At 36.1% G+C, this 24,173-nt stretch overlaps 1 protein-coding gene across 1 annotated transcript in view; it reads right to left on the bottom strand.

The window, feature by feature from the left end:
* Window positions 1–20,933, bottom strand: part of LOC120444046 (Down syndrome cell adhesion molecule-like protein Dscam2) — an 86,571-nt gene extending 65,638 nt beyond the window's left edge. Inside the window, exons 1-2 of the mRNA XM_039623588.2 lie at window positions 20,766–20,933; window positions 19,494–19,854 (exon numbers count right to left, since the gene is read on the bottom strand). Coding sequence (XP_039479522.1) covers window positions 19,494–19,587 — 94 coding nt within the window. The 5' untranslated portion in view covers window positions 19,588–19,854; window positions 20,766–20,933. The remainder of the gene's footprint in view (window positions 1–19,493; window positions 19,855–20,765) is intronic.
* Between the last annotated feature and the right edge of the window lie 3,240 nt (window positions 20,934–24,173).

Genomic DNA, 24,173 nt, shown 5'->3' with positions numbered 1-24,173 from the left:
CATGCAACGGAAGGCGCCAAAGGGGGTCAAAAAAGGCGCTCCAAAGGGGGGCGGGTTGATGGGCGTGGCTCAGCAAGGACATCGCGAATTGCCAGCCATGGCAGATGAGCCATTTTATTGCCTGTACATTTGCGGTTAGTTGGTCGCCCAAAGGGGAAAACACATGGACGGCTACAGGACAAGTTTCGGAAAATGGAGAGGGCTGCATCCGTGGGTCAATTGTTTATGCGCGAATTTGGTGCGAGCAGCAAAACAGCAGAGAAAACATGGATGCTAATGGGGAAATGAGTGCAGAGTGCAGAGTGCATTGCATTTTCTGATTTACGCAACTGTTTCTGGGGCAAGAACAGCTGACTGAAACTCAGGGATGAAATTTAATTGAAAACTTAATTGGGTCTCTCACAAGTTTTTGAGATACAAGTTTGGATTTAACTTCATTCGATTACTGAGCTAACAGCTTTTTATATTTGTCTATTTATAAATTGCAATATTTTTAAAATACTTGTTCCTTTATTATTTCAAAATTCTTTAATATTCATGGTATACAATAAAAGTTCCTTTATGAACCGTGCAAAGAAAAGTTTGCGCTGCTCTGGTGAACTTGCAAATGTTGTGCAAACGATGGAAAACAGCGAGGAACATTGCTGATTTTTCGAATGCAGCAGCACGAAGGAAAATGCACTGGATGCGTCTGTTTTTGATTTGAAAGACGTCAAAGAGGGAATGGCAAAGGGTGGGTGGGTGCTGGAAAATGAAAACCCAGAGTGAAGATCGTGTACACTTCCAGGAACGAGCGATAGCTGCGCTAATTATTGCGCATCATTGATTCGAGGACAGCACAGAGCGGGGGGGGGGGCTAAAAGGGGGGTTGAATGGCGTATGGGGTGGCTAAGAGGGGTTAAGAGGGGGAGCTAAAAGGGGCTAAGACTGATATCAATGATGGCAACTGTGCTGAGATGAAACCAATAGCAAACTCAGACTAGCTCGTTCACAGCTCTTCTTTTGCAGCGTTTCGAATTTCGAAATTTGAACTCGGAGATAGCTTGTTTTTTTGGATGGGGTGTAGAGGGGAGAAAGGGGGGGTGGTTGTATTCCGGCGGGGTTTTCATGGGGTTATTTGTCATGAATGAAATGAGCTTTACGCATGTGACGAAGATGAGGAGTTGAGGAGATTGATGTCTGTCGCATCCATTTAAAATGCTGCAGAGCGAAATACGAAACTAATTTTTGCTACGCTATAACTCGATTTACTACTCTTTTCCTCTTTTGGTTACACTTGATTAGGATTTATTTATGTTTTTCTATTTTATCTATCTATCTGCTTTTTCTGCAAATTACAATTACTTTGAGAGCAGCTGCTGAAAGCTACTTAGTAGCAAAGAGATGGAGCGACAACTTTTACTTTTCGCTTTTGTAACAGAGAAATATTTGAAGTTGATTAGTTATTTTTGTACTGCTTTTCAGCTATTTTAGTTGGCACTTTCTTTTTTCTGTGAAAATAATTTATAAATCTTGGAAAAGCATTGTTAATTTACGAAGTGAAGTGGAAAAACTTACAACAAAAAAAAAGCCTTTCACAAGCCATTTTAGGCGCTTTTTATTTGGATTTTGCATCATTCAGTGGACTTACCTAAAATGAGATGAAAAAAAAATAATTAGTCAATATTTCATCATTAATTGCTTTTGTCAACAAAAAAAATTGTTATCTAAATGAGGAAAGTAACGCTTAAAAATATAAGTTGCATAATTAAATGATATAAATGTGCTTTAAGTTAAATGCAATTTACTTGCTAACAGCATATAACTTGACCTTTAAGATAATAATGTTTCCTATTTCTGCGACATTTATCATCAAGTATGTGGTAGTTTTATTAATGCATCATCATTGAATACCAGTTTGTATAAAGTTCATTCAGAACGAGAATGTCAAGACTGTATTAATTATGATGTCAGCGCAATTATCTCTATTGAAATAATCGATGTTTCTACATAAATTACAATTGCACACGTTTAGAGTAGATCTTTTTACGAACCAATATGAGTCTTAAGAACGGAACCCACAGCAATTACGGAACTGTCTCTCATCCCCGGGAATTTTCGACCATAAAACACCAAAAACCAATTTACCAGCAATTTTTGCTCGATCTACGGGCGGCGGAGGAAGCTGAACTTTATAAATAGCCAGGAAAACAATGCAACAGGAAGGCAGGGTCGTGGTAAAGGGGGATGGGGAGGGGGCTGGAGTTGCATATTCCGCTCTGTGGTGCATTCCTCAATCAATTTTGTTGGTTTCCTCTGGCGTCTCCTTCGTTTTTCTTATTTACTTTGCATTAATTAAACATGCCCTGCCACCTACTCAGAGATCCCCCTCCTGCTTTCCCCGACCCCCATCTCATCAACTTGGTGTAGATTTTTCGACTCTTCCTCAGAAGCACTGAGCAAAAAAACTTGCACTACAATCAAAAAGGAAACTACACTTCTTCTTATTCGGAAGTTCAAATATTTAATATATTTATTATAAGATATATAGTATAACATTTTTCAGTTTCAAAACTTGTGTTTCTTTTCGGGAGTCAGCAAAAAGTGTATTCATTTTCCTAAGTGCATCTGCAGCATCTGCGGCAATCTTTGGTTATATTTAAATGTCTGTGTGCCAGAGACGCACGTGCAGCACTTCTTGGCTTTCCCTCCCACCCACTATGTCCCTCTCTCTTTCACCATTCGTCTCTGTCAAGTGGCACTGCATCGCCCGTCTCTCTTTTTCCCGCCGCATCGCCCCTCTCTTTCGCACCGCCTGTGCCACATTGCAGTTTGTCATTGTAGCAATTTCAATGTTGCGCTTGTCAATTTTGCTGTTTCTCGTTCTGCTTTCTCTGTCGCCTCCCCCCTCGCATGGGAATGCCCCTGCTAATATAGCACCACCCACCGCCTCCGGCCACGCCCCCTGCCGCCGCTCCTCATGTGGCTGATGCTTTTTCCAGTTATTTTGCCACAGCAGCAGAAAAGCCACTTAAAGTAAGCGGCAGCAACACAAGTTGCATGTTGTCAGTTGCAAGTTGCTGCTGCTGGTTGGCTTTTTTGTGGATTTTCTACTTTTCCATTTGAGGTACACATGCTTTTGAAGAATTTTCAGACAATTTTTCAGTTCTATTCCATGAGGCTTTAAAAATTTTCCAAAACAATCTAATTGTGCGCATTTATACATTGTGAATGAAAAGTATATGTTTCTTTTAACCTAACAACTGGCAATCAATTGAACCGAATATTAATTCAATTATTTGATTAGTTTAAAGAGTTTGCTTCTGATTTTTCATATAGCACATACAATTATTTTCATATAAACGAAATCATCGCAATTTATTTATAATCTTCTTATGTGTATCCAAAGTTGTATATTTTGTTTTTTGCACAGCTTTATTGGCTCTTAGCAAAACGAATAATTCAGTTATCAAATAGAACGTACAAAAACGCAACCATTGATAACATTTTTGTGAGCATAGAAACGAAATAAAATGTTTATGCATTAAAATCACTCATAATGCGTTTTATCGCTGAAAATTGGCCATTCTTTTGACCAAAAAAGCGTACACAAAAATAGTCGAGCTTGCAATTTAGATGAGATCTTGACGACTCTACGAATAATTCTTCATTGCCGCACAGCAGCATTTATTTTGTGCTCAACTTCCCCCTCATTTTTTTGAAGACGCCACACAGACAATTTAATTTCAATGTCGCCGCAATTTAAAAAGAAATGCAACAAGGGGAAAAATTGGGAGTGGGTATAGAGAATGCACTCTTCGTCTTTGTCGGTTTCGAGTGAGGGAAATAAATAGTTTTGTTTTGACACTCTTAAGGCGGAGATGTCAGCGGCGCATCTGCGGCTCCCTTCTCCACTTAATTCCCAGTCCAGTTCTCCTCTGTCCACTTCTCCATGTGAAGCCCCCAGAATATCCACCCTCCGCCACTCGCTTCTTTTTTTTTTCGCGTCTGCATTTGACAAGTGGATTTAGCATTGGTGGCAACTCAAAGAGAAGAAGCTCACAAAATCCCCCAAAAGCATAATAGCCGAATTACGAGTCACCCTTCTTTAAATTACCCTATATGATCTGTCTATCTCTATCTCTATCTAAATAGGAAAAGAAATAGCGTTAGATAGTAATCACAGACTCCATCACCTTAACCCGTTATAGCCCAAAATAGGAGTATTTACATCCAGAGATAGGACACTCGGTTTACTAAATTGTTTGCCAACTGTTTTAGGCAGCTGCTGGCAGCGTTCTTCCTTTTTTTGTTAGTTTTCTTTTCCGCTTTTTTTGTTGTTTTTTTTTTGCTTTTGTGGTTTATAGGCGTTATGATTGGATGTGTTTTCCCATTTGTGTCTGTGTGGGCGTGGCTGGCGCAACAAGTTGACAATTTAGCTGGATTTTATTTCCTCTTCTCTGGTTCTTTTGCTGTTTTCCCAATCTGCCACTCTTTCGTTTGCTAATGATCTTTTAAGTACCACGGGCGGGGGAAGAGAGTCTTCGGTCTTCAGTCATCAGTCTTCCGACTTTAGTCACCAGTCTTTTCGGTCTTCTCGCAACGCTCCGGTGATAAACATAAACTGACTAAGCAAAACCAGCCGCAACTACCGTTTTCCCACTGATTCTTTGAGCCACTTCTTACAACACTTCTTGTATGTTCTCTTACTTTATTTATTTTTCCGCTTGTGACATTCTTTTTACTGTTATAAATCAAGCGCAAGTCACGTACAGTGTTCATTGCCTTTGAAGATTACTGTAAGTGTTGCTAAAGCTACAAAAAATACGGTTGCGACTGTACACCGCTTGCCAAGTGGGACAGCGTATTACTAGCAAATTGATTCACATATTATAATAACCATAATGAATGCGTTATAGATACCAATGCGGATTATAAGATCTACAATCATTACTAAAGGTAACTAACTTTATCTCTGCAGCTGAATTATACAAATCTGAGCAGAAACTAAAGTAAAGATAGCTAAGGACTGAGTTTAATACACTTGACACTATATCTTTGTGATATCCGCGTAGGAAACACGATGATCACAACGCGTATTGGATGCGTTTGTTTTCAGTGTACTAATCGATGGTGGGCCGCATTCTCCCCAGGTGCTGTGCTTAATTTTCACACCTTTTCCCACTTTTCTGCTTGGACAGCTGCTTTTCCACACATGTATGTACCTACATACATATGTACAGGTTTCTCCCTTCGTGCTGATGCGCTGTAATAAACCCCATTTACACCGACAATTTTATGCTTTTGTTTATTGTTTGCTTTCTCTCCCAGAGTTCGGGTTCATTTCAAAATTTGTAGCGAACAAGACAGGCGGCCAGAAAAAGAAGCCCCGAAATTGGGGCACGTATAATTGGAAGGTGAGGCACGTCATCGCAATTGGTTAGAGCCTTTTAAATATTTATACACCTCGCTAATAAACAATCGTGAAGAATTTCTAGCATTGCATTTGGTTTATTTATCATTTCGCTGGCTGTGAAGTGTAAAGTTCTTTGCTTTTTATATGCCCCTTGTCGCCGGGGCATAAAAAATCTACCAACAATGAATAAATTAGCAATGTGCTGCAAGTTTTTTATGATTTGCTGTAAAACCACTAATAAAAGCAGCCAGCTATTTTGTTGCGAATATCCTGCAAACTGGCCAGCAAAACATTTAAATTAAACGTGAATTTAAAAAAATTATATTTTATAATAACTTTGAAATAAAATGAAAGCACACATAATTGCCATTTAAAGATTTTGTTAAATGCTTTTAGTCACTTATTTGCCCCAATAAAACCTTGAATGTGCATTGCACGTTCATTAAACATTCACACAAATCCTTAAAGCTTCGGGCAATTATTTTATTCATAAAAAATTCACTTAATTTTCGGCTTTTTCCTGTTTAAATTTTCGCAATAAAAACATACAAATTCTGGCACCGAATACGAAATTTCTATGAATAATTTCCAAATTCTTTCTTTAGGCCAGTTTCAGCTCGCATAATTAAATTATTCTCTATGCTAGAAAATAAAAAAAGGACACACTTTCGATACATTTTTAGTTATAATTAAACAAGCAAAATAAACACGCATTATGGGCAAATAAAAAGGGAAATATTCCTATAACATAACAAATGTATATATAATTTGCAAACAAACAGGCCGAACTTTTATCATTGCAAATAAATAAATTAATTTGCTTATGTCTGGCATTAAAATGGCTAAAGTGTCTGTTGCAAAGTCAATTCATTGAAATTTATCTGGTCTATTAAACATTTATGTAAACATTGACAAACACATAAATATGGGCTTGAATGGTGAGTTGAGGACATTCACAGACTCTGACAAACGCATCAAATTGTGCAAAATTAATTAAAATGCATTTTATTTATGAAATTCAACAGGAGTGCTGTTTGAACAGCAAATGCGACTTGCTAAATACCCTAAAACATATCATTTTACTAAAATGATCTAAGTCAGAAAGAAAACCAAGTCACACAATGTATAATAATCAGCATTTCTTTTTTGTTTAAAGCCACTTAAGTATTACTTACGCTAAGAAACAAATTAGCACAAGTACCCCTTTAGATATTTACACAAAATCATGTGTGATTATAGTGGTGCGCATCACCTTCACAAATGACAAATTAATTGAAATTAATTCATATTTAATAAGCTTTCGCCGCAAATAATAAAAAAAAAGTGCCATGCTTAAAGGTCGCTTTTATTTTTAATTTAGTGAATATTTTCTCAGTCTTTTTGATATTTTCCACGCGTGTGTAATCAATTTTCAATTATGTGCAAAATTAATGACAAACGTTTTGGCGGCATGTTTGTTAATCAGGCTTTACTTCGCTTATCCCAGCCACTTTTACCCATCACCACCCCCACCCGACATTTGAATCCCTAGCTATCGTAAACTGACTTTTGATTGATTTTGCGGCACTAGTTAAGCGTATTTTGACTGGAATGTGTTTGGGCACGCAACAGCGATTCTGTTCTACCCTCTTCGTCCTTGAAGTGTTAGGGATTATGCTGGTTAGCAAGCCACCCTACTCCACGATAACAATCCCCCAAGCATTCTAGTCGGAAAAGCAGACAAAGACATATTCCTCGACTAGATGGAAGTCAAAGGACAAAACACACAGACAGGCAAACGCGGGAGGGAAAATCTGAAGGGGGAAGGCGAAACATATCGATGGCTGCAAAAAGAGGGGTGTTTAAATAGGAGGTTTAAGGGTATTTGGCCCCCAAAAAACATTTCCCTAATGGCAATTGACATAATTACGCAAAGTAGTTCCTCTCCATTTCCAAGACTTTCACTCAAGGTAGGCAAAAGTTTTTCAACTTAGATTAGACCTGCCCCACAACACACCCTCCTCGTTCACCTGCAACCCCAACCGCCCCAAAATGGAAATTAGGCTTTAAAATTGCCCTGGAGGCGTCTTTAAAATTTATTGCTGCCTTTGCTGAAACTGAAATTCCCTATGCCAAGCCATTCCCAAATTTATTCAGCCTGCTAGAACATTTACCACGATTTTTGGGGGCGGTACACTCGAAAAATAAGTAAAACAACAAACAATTTTCAGGTGTAGCTTGTAAACTGTTGTGTAATAATATATATTACATTTAAAACATATTTTAGTTGGATTGTTATTGAATCTAGCAGTCATAGTTATTTTGTTGAAGTGCACTTTCCCAGCCTTGAGGTTAGTGTAATGAAAATTACTTAAACAAGAAAAAAGAAGGCAGGAAAATACAGCCGTGTACTTCTAAGCAGAGTTATGCCTGCTTTGCAGCCTGAAGGAGAAAATGTTTGCCAGTCCGAAAAGCGATGGAAAATCAGTGGAACGCGGGGGTTTTAGTAAGGAGCCAGAAAAGAAACTGTTTGACTTCACATTCTGTTTGTTTGTCCTTGAATTTAGCCTTCTATGGCCGCAAGAACCAACCCGAATGTTCCCCACACTTCTACCCAAAGTTATTATTACAAGCGCATTTTCATTGCCAGACAAAGAACGAGGGAAAATCAGGGCAGAGAAATAAGGGCGAAGACCAAGTCAAATTGGCGCCGAAAAAATGTTTCGCATACATTTTCACTGGAAATTGATTTTTTGCCGCCCTCCTTGGTTGTCAATTGAATTCAGTGCGCATTATTTGCCTTCCTTATTTTATTTGTATTTTTCCTGGTTCAATTTTTTTTTTTTTTTAAATCTGATACTCAAGCAGCCATCATTTGTCAGCGCCTTTTACGCTTTTGGCAGGTGATTACGAGAGGATAATTAAATACCTAAAAATATATATAAATATATTTTAAATAAAATGCGCAGTAGCGGAATATAATACTGGATATTTAATTTGAGCATTACACAAGATGAAAATAATTAAAGGAGATAATTGCCATCTAAGTTTGACCAATATTTCGTTTGCCGTCATAACCATAACTGGAAATTTGATCCGCATAATTTACATTAATCATTTTGATCTTTAAACCCAGCTGAAGCTGAACAGCAATTAATTAACGCATTCATAATTCATCTTTAATTTATCGAAGCAACTTTTCTCACCCCATTTTTCGTAGTCTTATTGTTCTTCCGCGTCTTGCGGATTAATTTAACCCCCCAACTTGAACTCACGCCACCCACCCGTCCGCTGATTAAGGAAACTTTAGAGTTTTTAATTAAACGCACATTGCTCTGTATTTCCATTTATAATTCAAAAATGATCAAGTGAAAAAGAGCGGGGGATAGAGAGCTGGGTTTTTATCCCATTCATAGACTTTTATTGCCATTTCATGCGCTTCACTGAAACTCAATAAAAATACACACATTTTTTTTCCCCAGTTGAAAACGAAAGCCAGTTTAATGCAAAAATTTAAAAATAAATCGTGGCAAGGGGTTGGTAGATTCAGAGAGTGCAATGAGTGTTATATAATAAATGCAGACGACAAACAATGGATAGAAAAAATATTGGCGAAATGATTAAAAATGGAAATAATCAAATGCAATTTTTTACACTTTTCCCGCAGGTTTTTTCCACCATTCTCCACCAATCTTTTCTGTTTGATTCCGTAGTCAAATCAATTTTGTGCAATGCATAAAAATAAAATATATAAATATTCCGAGTGCAAAGTGAAATTAATAAAAACACTTCTGGGGTTCGCCAGATCGATTCGATTCGTGGGGGTTGCAAAATTATAGCCCAACCTTTCTTCTTTTTTAATATCCAGTTTAAGAATTTATTATTTGTTGAGTTGAAATATTTTCACCAAGTCTTAATTTCTGTCGGCCAAATGAGCATTACGAGGGGTGTTTTTGTGTGTTTCCCCATTAGAATGACAGTCAGCAGCCGGATTTGAAATGAGTTTTTTACACTTGAGACGAAATTAAAACTTCAACTGTGGCCAAAGACAAAAACCCTTAAAACACAGCCACCCTTAGGATAAATCCTACCCCTCTTCTTCTCGATTGAGCAAATGAAATGGAATGTTTGATTAGAAAAATGTTTTGCATAGCGTAAAATTTTATATTCCTTTCCCCATTCGTAATGGGCGTGTCGAAAGGAGGCGGGGTCGTGGAAGGGGGTGGTTTTAGCCCCTGGGTGACGACTTAAACGTTGGAAACGAAATGCGTTTCACAAAAAAGGTTTTCACAGTTCATTTTGCGTAATTTTTACAATGTTGCTTTGCATTTTTCTCAGACGGATACCGAAACGAGGACACCCCTTAACCCCCCAAAGCCCCCCTAGCCCAACGCTGCCACCCCCTGCTCTTTTGTGGCAGATGCACAACCCTAAAAAAGCGAATTGATATGCTTGAGAAACCCGGCAAAAGTAACAAAGGCATAGGATTGGATTGGATTGAACCAAAGGGGATTGCATTTTGTACATTTTTAGCGCATGGAATGGGTTAAGGGATGCACTGATTTCGGTGTCTTCAATTTTTCACCGAGGGTTGCAGCCCATTGGGAAAACTTTACACATTTTCCACCGCCTTTGTTGTTCTTTTCCCTGCTCTACAGCGATTTGAACAAATTCGAGTGCTAAACGATCATTATGAGGTTTTATCCAGACAGGGGTTGTAGAGGGTTAAGGTTTATGGCCTGCAGGCTCTGGCTACGAAATCGAAACATTCGGATGAGGTCTAATTAATCTATTTATTTAGGCGGATTGCGCATTTCAGAGGTATTTTATGGTCCCAAAGACTTATTTCCAAACAGGGGGGTTAAAATATAAATATAATCATTTAATACGGATTTATTATGCATAGATAGATGCATTATTTAAAATTAAAGGTTTATTATAAGTGTATAGTTTACTTTTCCAGTGTAGAGAAGCATTCCTTATAAATCCATAAGTACTTTACAACGAAATAAGCCGAAAACTCTAAGATAGACCCTCCTCATTCTAAGCTCATTCCAGTTGATCAAGACTTGGCCAACTTCCCCATAGATACTCCGCCCTCTGAAAAATAAAACCCTCTTCAACCTGAAACCAGCCTTTTCAGCCTCTTAAGCCCCAAGTCCACTTAACCCGCTAACTCCAATCAAGGCAAAAAAAAAAACCGGTGGCGAAAAACAGTCAGCTATAAATTTATCAGCGAAACATGAAACGTGCGAGCGGCCAAAAAAAAATAAATTCAGATATGTTTGTGCAGTGTGAGATACTCCGATGGCGGAGAGATACCCAAAGCAGATATAGATACGGATACGAATCCAGATCCAGATAAATGTAAAGATACATGCAAAAGCAATCAGTGTATTGACCACTACGATTTTTGACATGCTACGCATACAAATTAGAGCAGGCTGCCCCTTCATTTCTGCCACCAGCCTTTGAATTTGTTCTCTGATTTTCTCTCTGCGGCTCATTTGAAAGCGAAAAAGCGAAAAGCAATCCCCAATAAAGAAGCCAAGCAAAGGCAGAAAAGGAGAACTGAAAGCAAAACGCGGCAAACAGAAGCCAAAGAAAGATTGAAGCAGTTAAAGAAAGAAAGAATTATATATATAAATAAAAACAGCATGGGCAAAAACGAAAAAGCGAGTGAAAAAAAAGTGCTGAAAGGGTACGAATAAGTATCGCAAAATCCAGAAAAAATAAACATTCAAAAGAACCCACAACGTGGGCAAATGAAAAATGCTCTTCAAAAGGCAGGCGTTGCTATCAAACATTTTGTTATTGATAAACAGAAACCATTATTCAATGGTTTCAATTTCATACGAAATAAACAATTTTAATAATCATATATTGCGGAATAGGTGTTTTACATTATTTTGCATATTTTTTTTCTATATTTTAATGATATCTTTTCTAAACTGGTACTGAACTTTTCGCACTATTTTATTTGTAATAAAATATTACCATTTAGTGAACTTTTCGCACTATTTTATTTGTAATAAAATATTACCATTTAGTGAATTTTTCGCACTATTTTATTTGTAATAAAATATTACCATTTAGTGAACTTTTCGCACTATTTTATTTGTAATAAAATATTACCATTTAGTGAACTTTTCGCACTATTTTATTTGTAATAAAATATTACCATTTATAATATATTTTGTACTATATTTTATGAAATACACTAGCTAAGCAACACAAAAGCAGCAAAGAAAATTAACATTTAGAGGTAAAAAAGAGCATTAAGGCCTGGGCTTAGAGCAAAAACACGCAACGCTCCCATCTAATCAAGAATTTCGCGTAGAAATTCAGCAGAGCTGCACAAAAACTATTGGCATCATCATCAAGTACCCAAAACACAATCCATGCTAATGATCCAAAGTGTCTCGAAGACAGGTTCCCCCCATTTCTATTTCCAATTCCAATTCCAGTAGCCACGCAATTAGCAAAAGGTGAGAAAGGTGAGGGGACTTTTGGGTGAGGTTCGCTCGGTTATTCAGGCATGACAATCGCTGTGGAGTTGGTCAAGAAATGCCATCACGTCACGCGTCTTTCCAGCGACTTTAATCGCATGTGGAATGCAAAACAAAATAAATAAATAAATGAACAAATAAAATGGTTAATCAATTAATATTCATAAGCCGTTGAGCCAGTAGCTGTAGTAGTCACCTTTTGGTGACTGCAAACCTGCAGCTTTGTGGAATGCAGAACACCATTACAGAGATTATTCAGCATTAATTGAAATGCAAAAGCGCTTTTCTATCAACGCTTCATGCAAATATTTACAGAAATTAATTTTTAACATACTGCCAATCGTCAAAGCGAAGTGCATAATTGGCTTGGTGCAATGACGACGAAAAAACTATAAAAATCATTGCCATGTCGATTTCAAAAAACGGCGTGCAAAGGCAAAGAGAAGTACAAAAGTTTAGAAAATTATTTATTTTCTGCAAGTGCTGGTGAAAATTTTTCTGTAACCGAAACCAATGACGAGGTCGCTTGGAGGGTTAAACAAACTGAAACCCGGCAACTTCGTCATCAGTCAGCAAATGTTATTGAATTTTTATTATAATATTTATTCACTATTTTATTGTCTACGACCCGCGAGCAACATCATTTGTATGTTGTGGCATTCAGACTGCATTTCGGCTGCGTATGAAACGTGTTTAAACAGCTGCGAGTTTAAATCCGCCACCCACCTTCAAAAAAAAGGGAAAAATATGGAGTGCATAAACATGACTACAGATATGCGAACCGAGAGATATAAATTCTCCGCTTGCGAGTTATAAATTCCATATGCCAAAGCATCAAAACAAAAAGGGGTACGAGTTTATTTTAGTTCTGCGCTGCCAAAATGAAACTTTGAGGGGCAAAAAAGCTGTGGCTGATTCCATGGGGTTAGATTGAAATTTTGGGGAAAAATAAACTTTACATTTCAAACGTATAATACGCAGTATTACTTCTCAATCTACACAGCTTGATTCAAATACCTGTCCTAGTTTTGTTTAGTTACAGTATTGATTTAATGCCTTTACAAGTGGCCTCTTTGTGCGCAAAATAACTCAAATAATTGTGCAGAAATGCCCAAAACACATTTCAAATTTAGTTTGTCATTTCTTTTGTTGTTTATTAAACCCGACCCTCTAAGTATCAATATTGTCACAACGCACAACAAAGTGGCCAGCTAGCTAAACCAATTTATTGTATCTGAAAACCCCTTTGTAGCCAATGCCTCTGGCCTTCTCTTTTCCACTTTTCTGTGGACTCGACTTCAGCTTTGATTTTGCAAATGCAAATTGCGCATATAGATAAATTTTGCTCTGCAGGAAAAGCGCTTCTCATTTCCACTGCATCTGTTGCTAGCCTCAGCTTCACCTGTCTCTTTCTACACCCCTGCCACCCTTCTCTCTCGCTCTCTTTTGGGGCAACCCATTTCCGCTCACGTCGCTGAATTTTGCACGTAAAAAATGTTTGAAACAAACAAAATATTTGTTTAATTTATTTTAATTTCAAAGTTGCAGCAGTTGCAGATATTTTTTGGAGCAGAAGCGTGTGTGTGCGTGTATATGTGTGAAAAAGGATGTGACAGAGGCCAAAAGAAAAAGAAAAAAAAAAACAGGGACAATAACAACTCCGGAAAAGTGAGAAAAACTAAGCCACAATCATAATTCACGCGCTAAAAACACGGAGGGAAAAGTGAAAAAACGGCGGGGCAAAGGAAATTTTAGGAGCCCAGGCATTTGGAAAAGCCAGGAAATGAAATGAATGTGGAAAACTCAAAGGGAAAAGCGGCGGCATGGAAATAAAGGAAAAGGACGACAGTTAGCAGGTAGACAAACGAAAATAAAAACCAAACGCAGGCGAAATAAACATAAAAACCGAAGGAGACGCACACAAATTGTTGCAAACTGCCTTTTCAAGCACTTCTTAAGCAATATCCTGTGCTGCTCCTCGAGCATTTTATTGTACACACACAAAAGGCGCACAGAGGATTTTCCAAGGAAAACTCAGCCAAATTGGAATGCACTTCAACAGGATCAACAGGATAAATGTGGTGACAATCGAAGAGAAGATGGTGTAGAAAAAAGACACAAGACCAGGATAAAAATATATTGGAAAAATGGTGGTTTAGAACCTTTATAAATAAAGAAATACATTTTAAATCATAAACTAATGCCAGTTGTGTACTTGGAAGCCAAGGTTATCGGTTCATTCTATTTGCCATTACCCAGTAATTATTATCCTAAGCCGCAAGAGGTCTTAAGTTTTCCACATTCCGCGTTGCTAATCTTTTAATGCGTTTTTAATGTCTGATCTCCTGATCCCCCCGCCCGCCTCCCTTGAATGTCAATTCCCTCCTGGCCAGTGTCATCAAATCCAATAATGCCCCCGAGTGGAGCAATTCCCCAGAAGCTTGAGGCCAAAAAACCTCCACAGAGAGTTCATTGAGTTCTGCTTCTGGCCACTTTATTCTTTTTTCTGTTTTTTTTTTTTATATTTGGTCGGAGGCGTTGACAGTTAAGCTGCAAAGTCGACTTTTACGAGTAGTTCGTATGAAAGCGCTGGAAAACGCGTGTCAAAGGCCCAATTAAGATGTCAAATCAACACGTTTTGTTTATTAACTGATTGCACACACACACACAGAAAACAGAATACAGAAAACACAAGCTGAAAACGCGGCAAAGTGCCATAAAGTTAATGGTGCAATATATCTTTTGACGGGGGGTGAAAACTCAGTGGGAAACCCAGAGCCCCAACTAATCGCAGACAAATTAATAAAGGAATTGCACCCCTTTTTCGAGTTCCCTTGACCGATTTGCCCGATTGAGTGGATATAATTCACATTTAAATTTAGCCCCAGCCCTTTGGCTTTTAGCAGGTTTTTCCAGGGGTTCTTTAAGTATTAAAAAGCATTTTGTAAGCAAAGTATTATGTGTGTGAGAGGGGAAAAACCTTGCCGAAAGCTCAAAGAAGCTGGGTCCGCCAAAATCGAATTTTTGAAATTTGAAAGGTGGAATCGTTTGACCATCGTTTGACCATGTTTGACCACCAATTACTTTTTTTTGACCACGTCCAGTTTTGAAGATATGGATTTTCGAAAATTTTCGAAAATTTTCGAACTTCAAAAATTTGACTTTTTTGAACTTTTTTTTTTTTAAATCGCAATAACTTCGTTTGACCACGTTTGACCACCCTTTAGAATTTTGAAAAAACTTTTAGTTTAGAAAATATAAGCACTTAAGCAATTAAGCATTTTTCATACCCCAAAACTAAATATTTTCAAACAAAATCGTTTGACCATCCTTTAAAAATGCTTTTTATCGTTTGACCACCCTTTAAAATTTTTTTATTTCGTTTGCTTACCCTTAAAAAAAAATATTTTCGTTTGCCCAACTCTTAAAACTAAATATTTTCAAAAAAAATCGTTTGACCATCCTTTAAAATTGCATTCTATCGTTTGACCACCCTTCAAAAATTATTTTTTTCGTTTGCTTACCCTTAAAAAAAAATAAAAACGATTTCCCACCTCTTAAAACTAAATATTTTCAAAAAAAAACTTTTGACCATCCTTTAAAATTGCATTCTATCGTTTGACCACCCTTCAGAAATTATTTTTTTCGTTTGCTTACCCTTAAAAAAAAATAAAAACGATTTCCCACCTCTTAAAACTAAATATTTTAAAAAAAAAACTTTTGACCATCCTTTAAAATTGCATTCTATCGTTTGACCACCCTTCAAAAATTATTTTTTTCGTTTGCTTACCCTTAAAAAAAAATAAAAACGATTTCCCACCTCTTAAAACTAAATATTTTCAAAAAAAAACTTTTGACCATCCTTTAAAATTGCATTCTATCGTTTGACCACCCTTCAGAAATTATTTTTTTCGTTTGCTTACCCTTAAAAAAAAATAAAAACGATTTCCCACCTCTTAAAACTAAATATTTTCAAAAAAAAACTTTTGACCATCCTTTAAAATTGCATTCTATCGTTTGACCACCCTTCAGAAATTATTTTTTTCGTTTGCTTACCCTTAAAAAAAATAAAAACGATTTCCCACCTCTTAAAACTAAATATTTTCAAAAAAAAACTTTTGACCATCCTTTAAAATTGCATTCTATCGTTTGACCACCCTTCAGAAATTATTTTTTTCGTTTGCTTACCCTTAAAAAAAAATAAAAACGATTTCCCACCTCTTAAAACTAAATATTTTCAAAAAAAAACTTTTGACCATCCTTTAAAATTGCATTCTATCGTTTGACCACCCTTCAGAAATTATTTTTTTCGTTTGCTTACCCTTAAAAAAAAATAAAAACGATTTCCCACCTCTTAAAACTAAATATTTTCAAAAAAAAACTTTTGACCATCCTTTAAAATTGCATTCTATCGTTTGACCACCCTTCAGAAATTATTTTTTTCGTTTGCTTACCCTTAAAAAAAATAAAAACGATTTCCCACCTCTTAAAACTAAATATTTTCAAAAAAAAACTTTTGACCATCCTTTAAAATTGCATTCTATCGTTTGACCACCCTTCAAAAATTATTTTTTTCGTTTGCTTACCCTTAAAAAAAAATATTTTCAAACAAAATTCAAATAAATCTCACAATTTTGGCAAAATACTCTCTCTTTCTCTTTCTTACTCCCAAGAAACGATTAAAGACCGGAGGTGTATTTGTATAGAACCAACACATGCATATAAATAAAACACACATACACGTTTTCGGTTCTGCTATCTGCACTGAAAAAATCAAATTTAATAAAAAATGAAAATACTTATTTTTAATGCTTATGAAAACCCCAAATTATGTTGGATAACAATATGGTAAAGCAAACACAATTGTTATTAAGTTTTCTGGGTTGTATGTATGTAAACCAATTTGCTAGCAACGAAACGTACGACTGATTTTTAGCTATGTAGCTTTTCAGTCGGACAGCGAAGTAACTGTTAAGCAAATGAAATTGTTGTTGCTCAGCATAAGAAACTAGTGAAGAATAAGCAGAATACACAATAATGTTTTTGTAATATGTACGTATGTATGCATTGTCAAGTACCGGCAAGTACCAAGTGTGCGTGTGAATTGGTGCCACAGCTTACTGAAATAAATTTTACATGAACCAGACAAACAAACAATTACGTTCTTGGGAGTAAGAAAGAGAAAGAGAGAGTATTTTGCCAAAATTGTGAGATTTATTTGAATTTTGTTTGAAAATATTTTTTTTTAAGGGTAAGCAAACGAAAAAAATAATTTTTGAAGGGTGGTCAAACGATAGAATGCAATTTTAAAGGATGGTCAAAAGTTTTTTTTTGAAAATATTTAGTTTTAAGAGGTGGGAAATCGTTTTTATTTTTTTTTAAGGGTAAGCAAACGAAAAAAATAATTTCTGAAGGGTGGTCAAACGATAGAATGCAATTTTAAAGGATGGTCAAAAGTTTTTTTTTGAAAATATTTAGTTTTAAGAGGTGGGAAATCGTTTTTATTTTTTTTAAGGGTAAGCAAACGAAAAAAATAATTTCTGAAGGGTGGTCAAACGATAGAATGCAATTTTAAAGGATGGTCAAAAGTTTTTTTTTGAAAATATTTAGTTTTAAGAGGTGGGAAATCGTTTTTATTTTTTTTTAAGGGTAAGCAAACGAAAAAAATAATTTCTGAAGGGTGGTCAAACGATAGAATGCAATTTTAAAGGATGGTCAAAAGTTTTTTTTTGAAAATATTTAGTTTTAAGAGGTGGGAAATCGTTTTTATTTTTTTTTAAGGGTAAGCAAACGAAAAAAATAATTTCTGAAGGGTGGTCAAACGATAGAATGCAATTTTAAAGGATGGTCAAAAGTTTTTTTTTGAAAATATTTAGTTTTAAGAGGTGGGAATTCGTTTTTATTTTTTTTTAAGGGTAAGCAAACGAAAAAAATAATTTCTGAAGGGTGGTCAAACGATAGAATGCAATTTTAAAGGATGGTCAAAAGTTTTTTTTTGAAAATATTTAGTTTTAAGAGGTGGGAAATCGTTTTTATTTTTTTTTAAGGGTAAGCAAACGAAAAAAATAATTTCTGAAGGGTGGTCAAACGATAGAATGCAATTTTAAAGGATGGTCAAAAGTTTTTTTTTGAAAATATTTAGTTTTAAGAGGTGGGAAATCGTTTTTATTTTTTTTTAAGGGTAAGCAAACGAAAAAAATAATTTCTGAAGGGTGGTCAAACTATAGAATGCAATTTTAAAGGATGGTCAAAAGTTTTTTTTTGAAAATATTTAGTTTTAAGAGGTGGGAAATCGTTTTTATTTTTTTTAAGGGTAAGCAAACGAAAAAAATAATTTTTGAAGGGTGGTCAAACGATAGAATGCAATTTTAAAGGATGGTCAAACGATTTTTTTTGAAAATATTTAGTTTTAAGAGTTGGGCAAACGAAAATATTTTTTTTTAAGGGTAAGCAAACGAAATAAAAAAATTTTAAAGGGTGGTCAAACGATAAAAAGCATTTTTAAAGGATGGTCAAACGATTTTGTTTGAAAATATTTAGTTTTGGGGTATGAAAAATGCTTAATTGCTTAAGTGCTTATATTTTCTAAACTAAAAGTTTTTTCAAAATTCTAAAGGGTGGTCAAACGTGGTCAAACGAAGTTATTGCGATTTAAAAAAAAAAAAGTTCAAAAAAGTCAAATTTTTGAAGTTCGAAAATTTTCGAAAATTTTCGAAAATCCATATCTTCAAAACTGGACGTGGTCAAAAAAAAGTAATTGGTGGTCAAACATGGTCAAACGATGGTCAAACGATTCCACCTTTCAAATTTCAAAAATTCGATTTTGGCGGACCCAGCTTCTTTGAGCTTTTGCCGAAGCGTGCCAAACTAAAGTTTTCTTATACTTATGCCACTGGCTCCCCCAGTTATGCGCCTTTTTTTTATTTTGTGACAGTAAATATTCTTGCATAATAAGCGCATTTTCTAACTGATGCGGAGCATACGGAAAGTGAAAAATTACGATGGAATTTTTAATTAAGGCGATACAGATTTCCCCAAAGCGGGAAAGTATATACATACACATATATGTAGTTTGTTTAACCCGTTTTATTTATGGAATATTGACTGTACTTCAGCTTCAGATTCAATAGCTTCCCAGTAAATGCTGCCAATTGACAGGATTCAACAGAAAGGGGGGAAGAGGTGCGGAAAATAGCGTGGAAAGTTGGGGGAGGCTTGGGGAGCTGATAAAAAACTTTACGCTGACGTCAAGCTGCAACAACCTAGATCAACAAAAAACTAAACTGACGTCGCAAGGTGACAACAGCAAAGGCGAGTTTGGAAAAACTGGGGGAAAACGCCGGAAGAAAATTGCGGAAAATGGGGAGCCGTCATAAACAGGAGATGTCAAGGGCGGAACCGAAACTTTTAATTGATTTGTGATATGCGTGTGCCGAACAAAAAGGGATTTGGATTTATAGGAAGATATCATTCTTACTGATAAATAAATAAACTCAGTGTTAGCCCTATAAATATTTTTGTGCTGGAATTACAGCTGTGGAAACCTGCGTAATCTTCTTAGCAATTATATATAATTCTTTTGCAAGCAAAGAACTTCTTATCAAACTCACCGATGAGAAAAAAGTTGCACATATTTGTTGCCGCTCTCCTCGCACTCCTGCTGCTGACTATTGCCATCCCTTTCATGGCAGTTTTTCGCCTCATTTTGTGACTATATTTTGAATATATATTTTATATATGTTTCTGCTGTTTTTGCTTATCGTTGGGTGGGGGTGGTACTTCCAATTCCCTGTGCAAAAACAAGTTTTGCGATTTTCGCTGGACTTCTTATTCCAATTCCGATTCGCAGTTACTGATGTTGTTGCAACGCTCCATTGCGTTGGTAAATGTTTTTATGCGTTCGATGATGAAGAATTTTTTATTTATTGCACTCGAAACTTTGAACGGGTATCCGAAAACGAAGAAGAACAACTGAAAAGGGTTAAGAATGATGATGTCGATTAGAACTGGCTCGGCTTTGTAGGGTTAAGATGGGCACTCTTGTTTTTTATTGTTTATTCAATAAAGTTTTAGTTGAAATTATCGCTTTTTGGTCCTTAGTATTCCATGTCATTCTAGAGATAATTTACTGGTAGTTATATGCACATTATCTTTTAAATTGTATTACAGTTATTTGTTTTATTTGCATTAGGCATTGTTTACCAGAAATTTTCACTAGTTCTTAAATTATTTTGTATTATTTATTTCATTTTTGTTGATGCTAGATTGAGAAAAAAAGTAACAGGTTTCTTTACTTTGCTTGAGTTTTCTTTTTCGTCACTTTTATCTACACATATCTTGGCTTCACCTTTATCTACCTCTCCTTTTTCACAGTTATAACTGCATTTATGCTTCACACTTTTTCGTGGTTGTTGTTGCTTCAGAGTTGCAACATGTTTTTATTGCTTTTGTTGTACTTTTGAGCAGGTAAGAAAATCACTTAAAAGGTTTCCAAGAAACACACCAATACACCTTAGCACACAATCACACACGCACACACACAAACGAAATGGACGCCAAACCTGTTTCCCAGGTAAATCGGTAAAGGTGTGCGAGTGCGAGGGGGACAGAGCGATCGCCAGAGATCGTGGATTGAACGGGAGGGAGGGAGCGAGATAGAGATGACGCAGATGCTGCGTTTTTTCTTATTTATTTTAGCTTCGTTTCCTTTTCTTAAAGTTTTAACTGTTGTTTATTTGAAATAAAATCCATTTTTTGTTTAGTATTTACTGTTGTTTGTTTGTATTGTTTTGATTTTGTATTCCGCTGCTTTTGGTCTTTTGATGCCACTGAAAGCACACACACACTTTGCACAGTTATATTGTAAAATATTAATTGTATACCTCAAATTTAGTATAATTTCTGGGTTTAACCCAATAGTTTGGGACTGTTGTTGTTGCTGCTGGTGAGTTGTTGTTCGTACACACGCGGAAATCGACGAAAAACGCGGCGGGAAATTCAGACAACGCGCACTCACTTTTCCACGAAGCGTTCGATCCGAAATGGGAAAACACACAGAGAAAGAGAAACGAAAATTTGAGCCGCAGCCGCAAAATTCAAGTTCCACACACAGTCCGCACAAGTTCGATTCGAGCACGTTTGAAGAGAGCGGCTAACAGCGCTGTTAAGTGGAGTTAACATGTTCGATGCGACTTTTATTAAGAGAACCAAGCACAGTAATTCTCTTAAGTTTGAATATGTTCACAACTCAAATAATAAATTAGTTACTTTATTTTTTAGAGGTCCAGAAACACAAAAAAATTTTAAAATAATTAAAAATAATATTTTATTTTTAACTGCAGCTAATTTATGTAGTTCCATTTGCAGTTGAAAATGAAGCTAAATATATACATAAATAGAGGGGCAAGCAGAATTTTGTTTAAGAATTGTGTGATTTTATATATTTTAAAAATATATTTTTTATGCCGTTGGTGAATGCAGAAAATAAGTGAAAATGGGCCCTAAGCAAAATAAATAGAAGAAAATTTATGGAAATTCAGCTTGCCTTTAGCAACATGTTGCATTTTGCCAAAGGATTTGAGTGCGTTTTTCCAAGAAAACTCGTTTCAGTGGCCAACAAGAAAAACCAGTCGGGAAAATTAGTCAAGAAAAATAAAAATAGTAAAGGCCAGCAACAAGTTGGGTATAAAATAGGTGCGAAAGGTGCGGCGATAGTAGACATGCAACAAGTTTGAGCTTGAGCTTGAGCAAGTAAACTTCGTTAAGTTCGCACACATGTGTGTGTCCGTCTCTTTCGCACCCCCTGTAGCGATCTACATTTAACCAGTTATCTTAAGACGTTGTGCAGGGAGAAGGCGAACAGAAGGAGAAGAAGGAGTATAAAAAGAAAGAGGTTATACACTAAACAAAAAGTGTACCTAACAGTTGGTAATTTCTTGATTTGTTGCTAGATCTTGCGCAAAGAATATTAGAATAGCTTGCTGGCACTTAAATCAAAGCCCTTTTCAAAGGTACAAGTTGTTGGTTCAAACTTTTTGCGGTTTTCGTCGCCGAGTTCATGTTTGCTTTGCCCGCTGTTCCCCTGCCTCACACCCTCCCTCCACTCCACCGCCTTTTCCACACCTCAAGTAAACCCGTTTTCTATAAAACACGTTATGTGCAAGACGAAAACCTCGCTGATGCGACACTCAGCGGCTTAAACCTTTCTTAGACGTCTTTATGTGACCACACCCACGAGCCTTGTTAACAAAAAAACCATTACAATTTGCTGTACTTTCAAATAACATTTTTTTCGGTAACATAGATAATTGATTTACAGTATTAAAGAAGTATCTGTTGTTAGTTGCGCACCGAAATAAGTAAATGTATTTAACATGAACATTAACATTTAGCATTAAAATTTGCTGTACTTTCAACTAACATTTATTATTGATAGTACATACTATATAGATAATAGATGTATAGATTTACAGAAACAATTGCTGTTAGTTATACACTGAAAACAGTAAGTGTATGAAACGCAAGTGTTTATGATTCAACCAAAAAGTGATACCTAGTCTAGGTAAAAGGTAGTGTTTTTCTCTATTTTTTTATGAATACCGCGAATGATTGATTTTCCCTCAGGTGAAAAGCCGACTAGACATCACGCCCCCTAACTTTTGGTATTTTTCACTAAGAACGCACGAAAATCCAGCTTAATTATCCCTATCCCTTGTTTTTTGCTGCTGATTTCTCGTAGGTCCTGGTAATTTCCTTAAGTTTATTTTCCTTGCATATTAATCGCCATGAAATAAGGATAAAATATGCAAACATTTTTATACTTCCTTAGTCTATCTAATTTATAACAACCACAACTCTTTTCCCTGAAATCGATTCCCATTTTCATGACTTGATTGCTTAATCTTCTTATTGGAAAACAAAAACCAAAGGGCCGAAAAACGAGCAGAGAAAAAATCTAAATGAAACCCAACTCTAAATTTGAAATCAACAGAAAAAAAAACAAAACAATAACATTTTCAGAAGCAGCTGAAGATTGAAAATAAGGAGTTGAAGTTGAAAAAGAAACTGGCGGTCAAAATTGAGAACCCAAAACATGATCTGCGGCTTTGAAGACTACTTGAATTACAATAAGATTCGGATTAAAATATACACAAAATAATAAAAAAAAATTAGTAAAGTTGTAGGTGTATAAGATACCAACAAAAACAAAAACAGGTAGTAAACAAGACAACCACCAAAAAGTACAATAAGAATATCCATGAAGAAAAGAAATGAAGTGGAAGACGAGAGAAAGAAGGAGCAATTCTTCTACCTAAGCCACTTCTTCGTTTTTTACCTTCTTATTCTGCTTTTGCCTACCACTTCTTGTTGCAACTCACTCCATGTAACCAAGATTGGTAAGAGAAGATTGGTAAGAAAGAGAGAAAAGCGAGCGAGATGGAGCAGCCCTGTCAGTCAAGTTCAAGAGGTCCGAACAAGAAGTAAAATAAAGTGGCTCAAAAGAGAAAAGTACAAACATAAACAAAGTTGATACACTCAAGGGGTTAAGAAAAAGGTAAATCCTTTTCCTAATATAATATTTTATATTATGAAAGAAACTTTATAAATGATTCTTAATCACAAACAAAAGTTTGCTTATTTTCAATATAATAGTGAAGACTTCTCTTTTCGTAGCACATACATGACTAGTTAGTTGTCCACTTAACTCGCTTCTTTCAAGTCGCAGTCTTCAATCTCCTGTCTTTAGTCTTCTCTCTCCTGTCTTGTCTCTCCTGTCTCAAGTCTCTTGCCTGCAGTCTTCTGTCTCCAGTCTTCTGCTCCTCAAAATGCAGCCTGTCGCCTGTCTTGGCCACTTCGCGTTGGCCAAGTTAATTATGGGTTTGAGGTTTTCGAACCCAACTCCGTCCGCACCGTCGGCAGCTGGCAGAAGGAGAAGAAATTGCGAAAGAAAGAGACGGCTGGCTTTTGTGGGCTAGCAGGGGAAGGAGCGATGCACGGGGGGCGTTGAGGGTTAAGGTTGGGGGCTAAATTGCAATCTCTATGAAAATTGGTTCAGCCTGCGGTCGGGGGTCGTAACCATATGCCACACAAAGGTACAGTAGAGCTCAAATAAAACAAATTAAATAAATAATATTTACCTACAATTATACACTTCATAATGGAGTATTTCTAGTTCACTTATTTATTAAATGAATAATAAGATATTAAGCATAAATAACCATTTTCAAATGTATATATACTAATTGTAGTTACTAATTCTATAAATAATTTCAATTTATTTTGATTATTCA

This window comes from Drosophila santomea, chromosome 2L (assembly GCF_016746245.2).
Source record: "Drosophila santomea strain STO CAGO 1482 chromosome 2L, Prin_Dsan_1.1, whole genome shotgun sequence".
NCBI classification, from domain to species: Eukaryota; Metazoa; Arthropoda; class Insecta; order Diptera; family Drosophilidae; genus Drosophila; species Drosophila santomea.
Note: the sequence above shows the minus strand (reverse complement) of the source record. Positions and strands in the feature narration are given on the sequence as shown.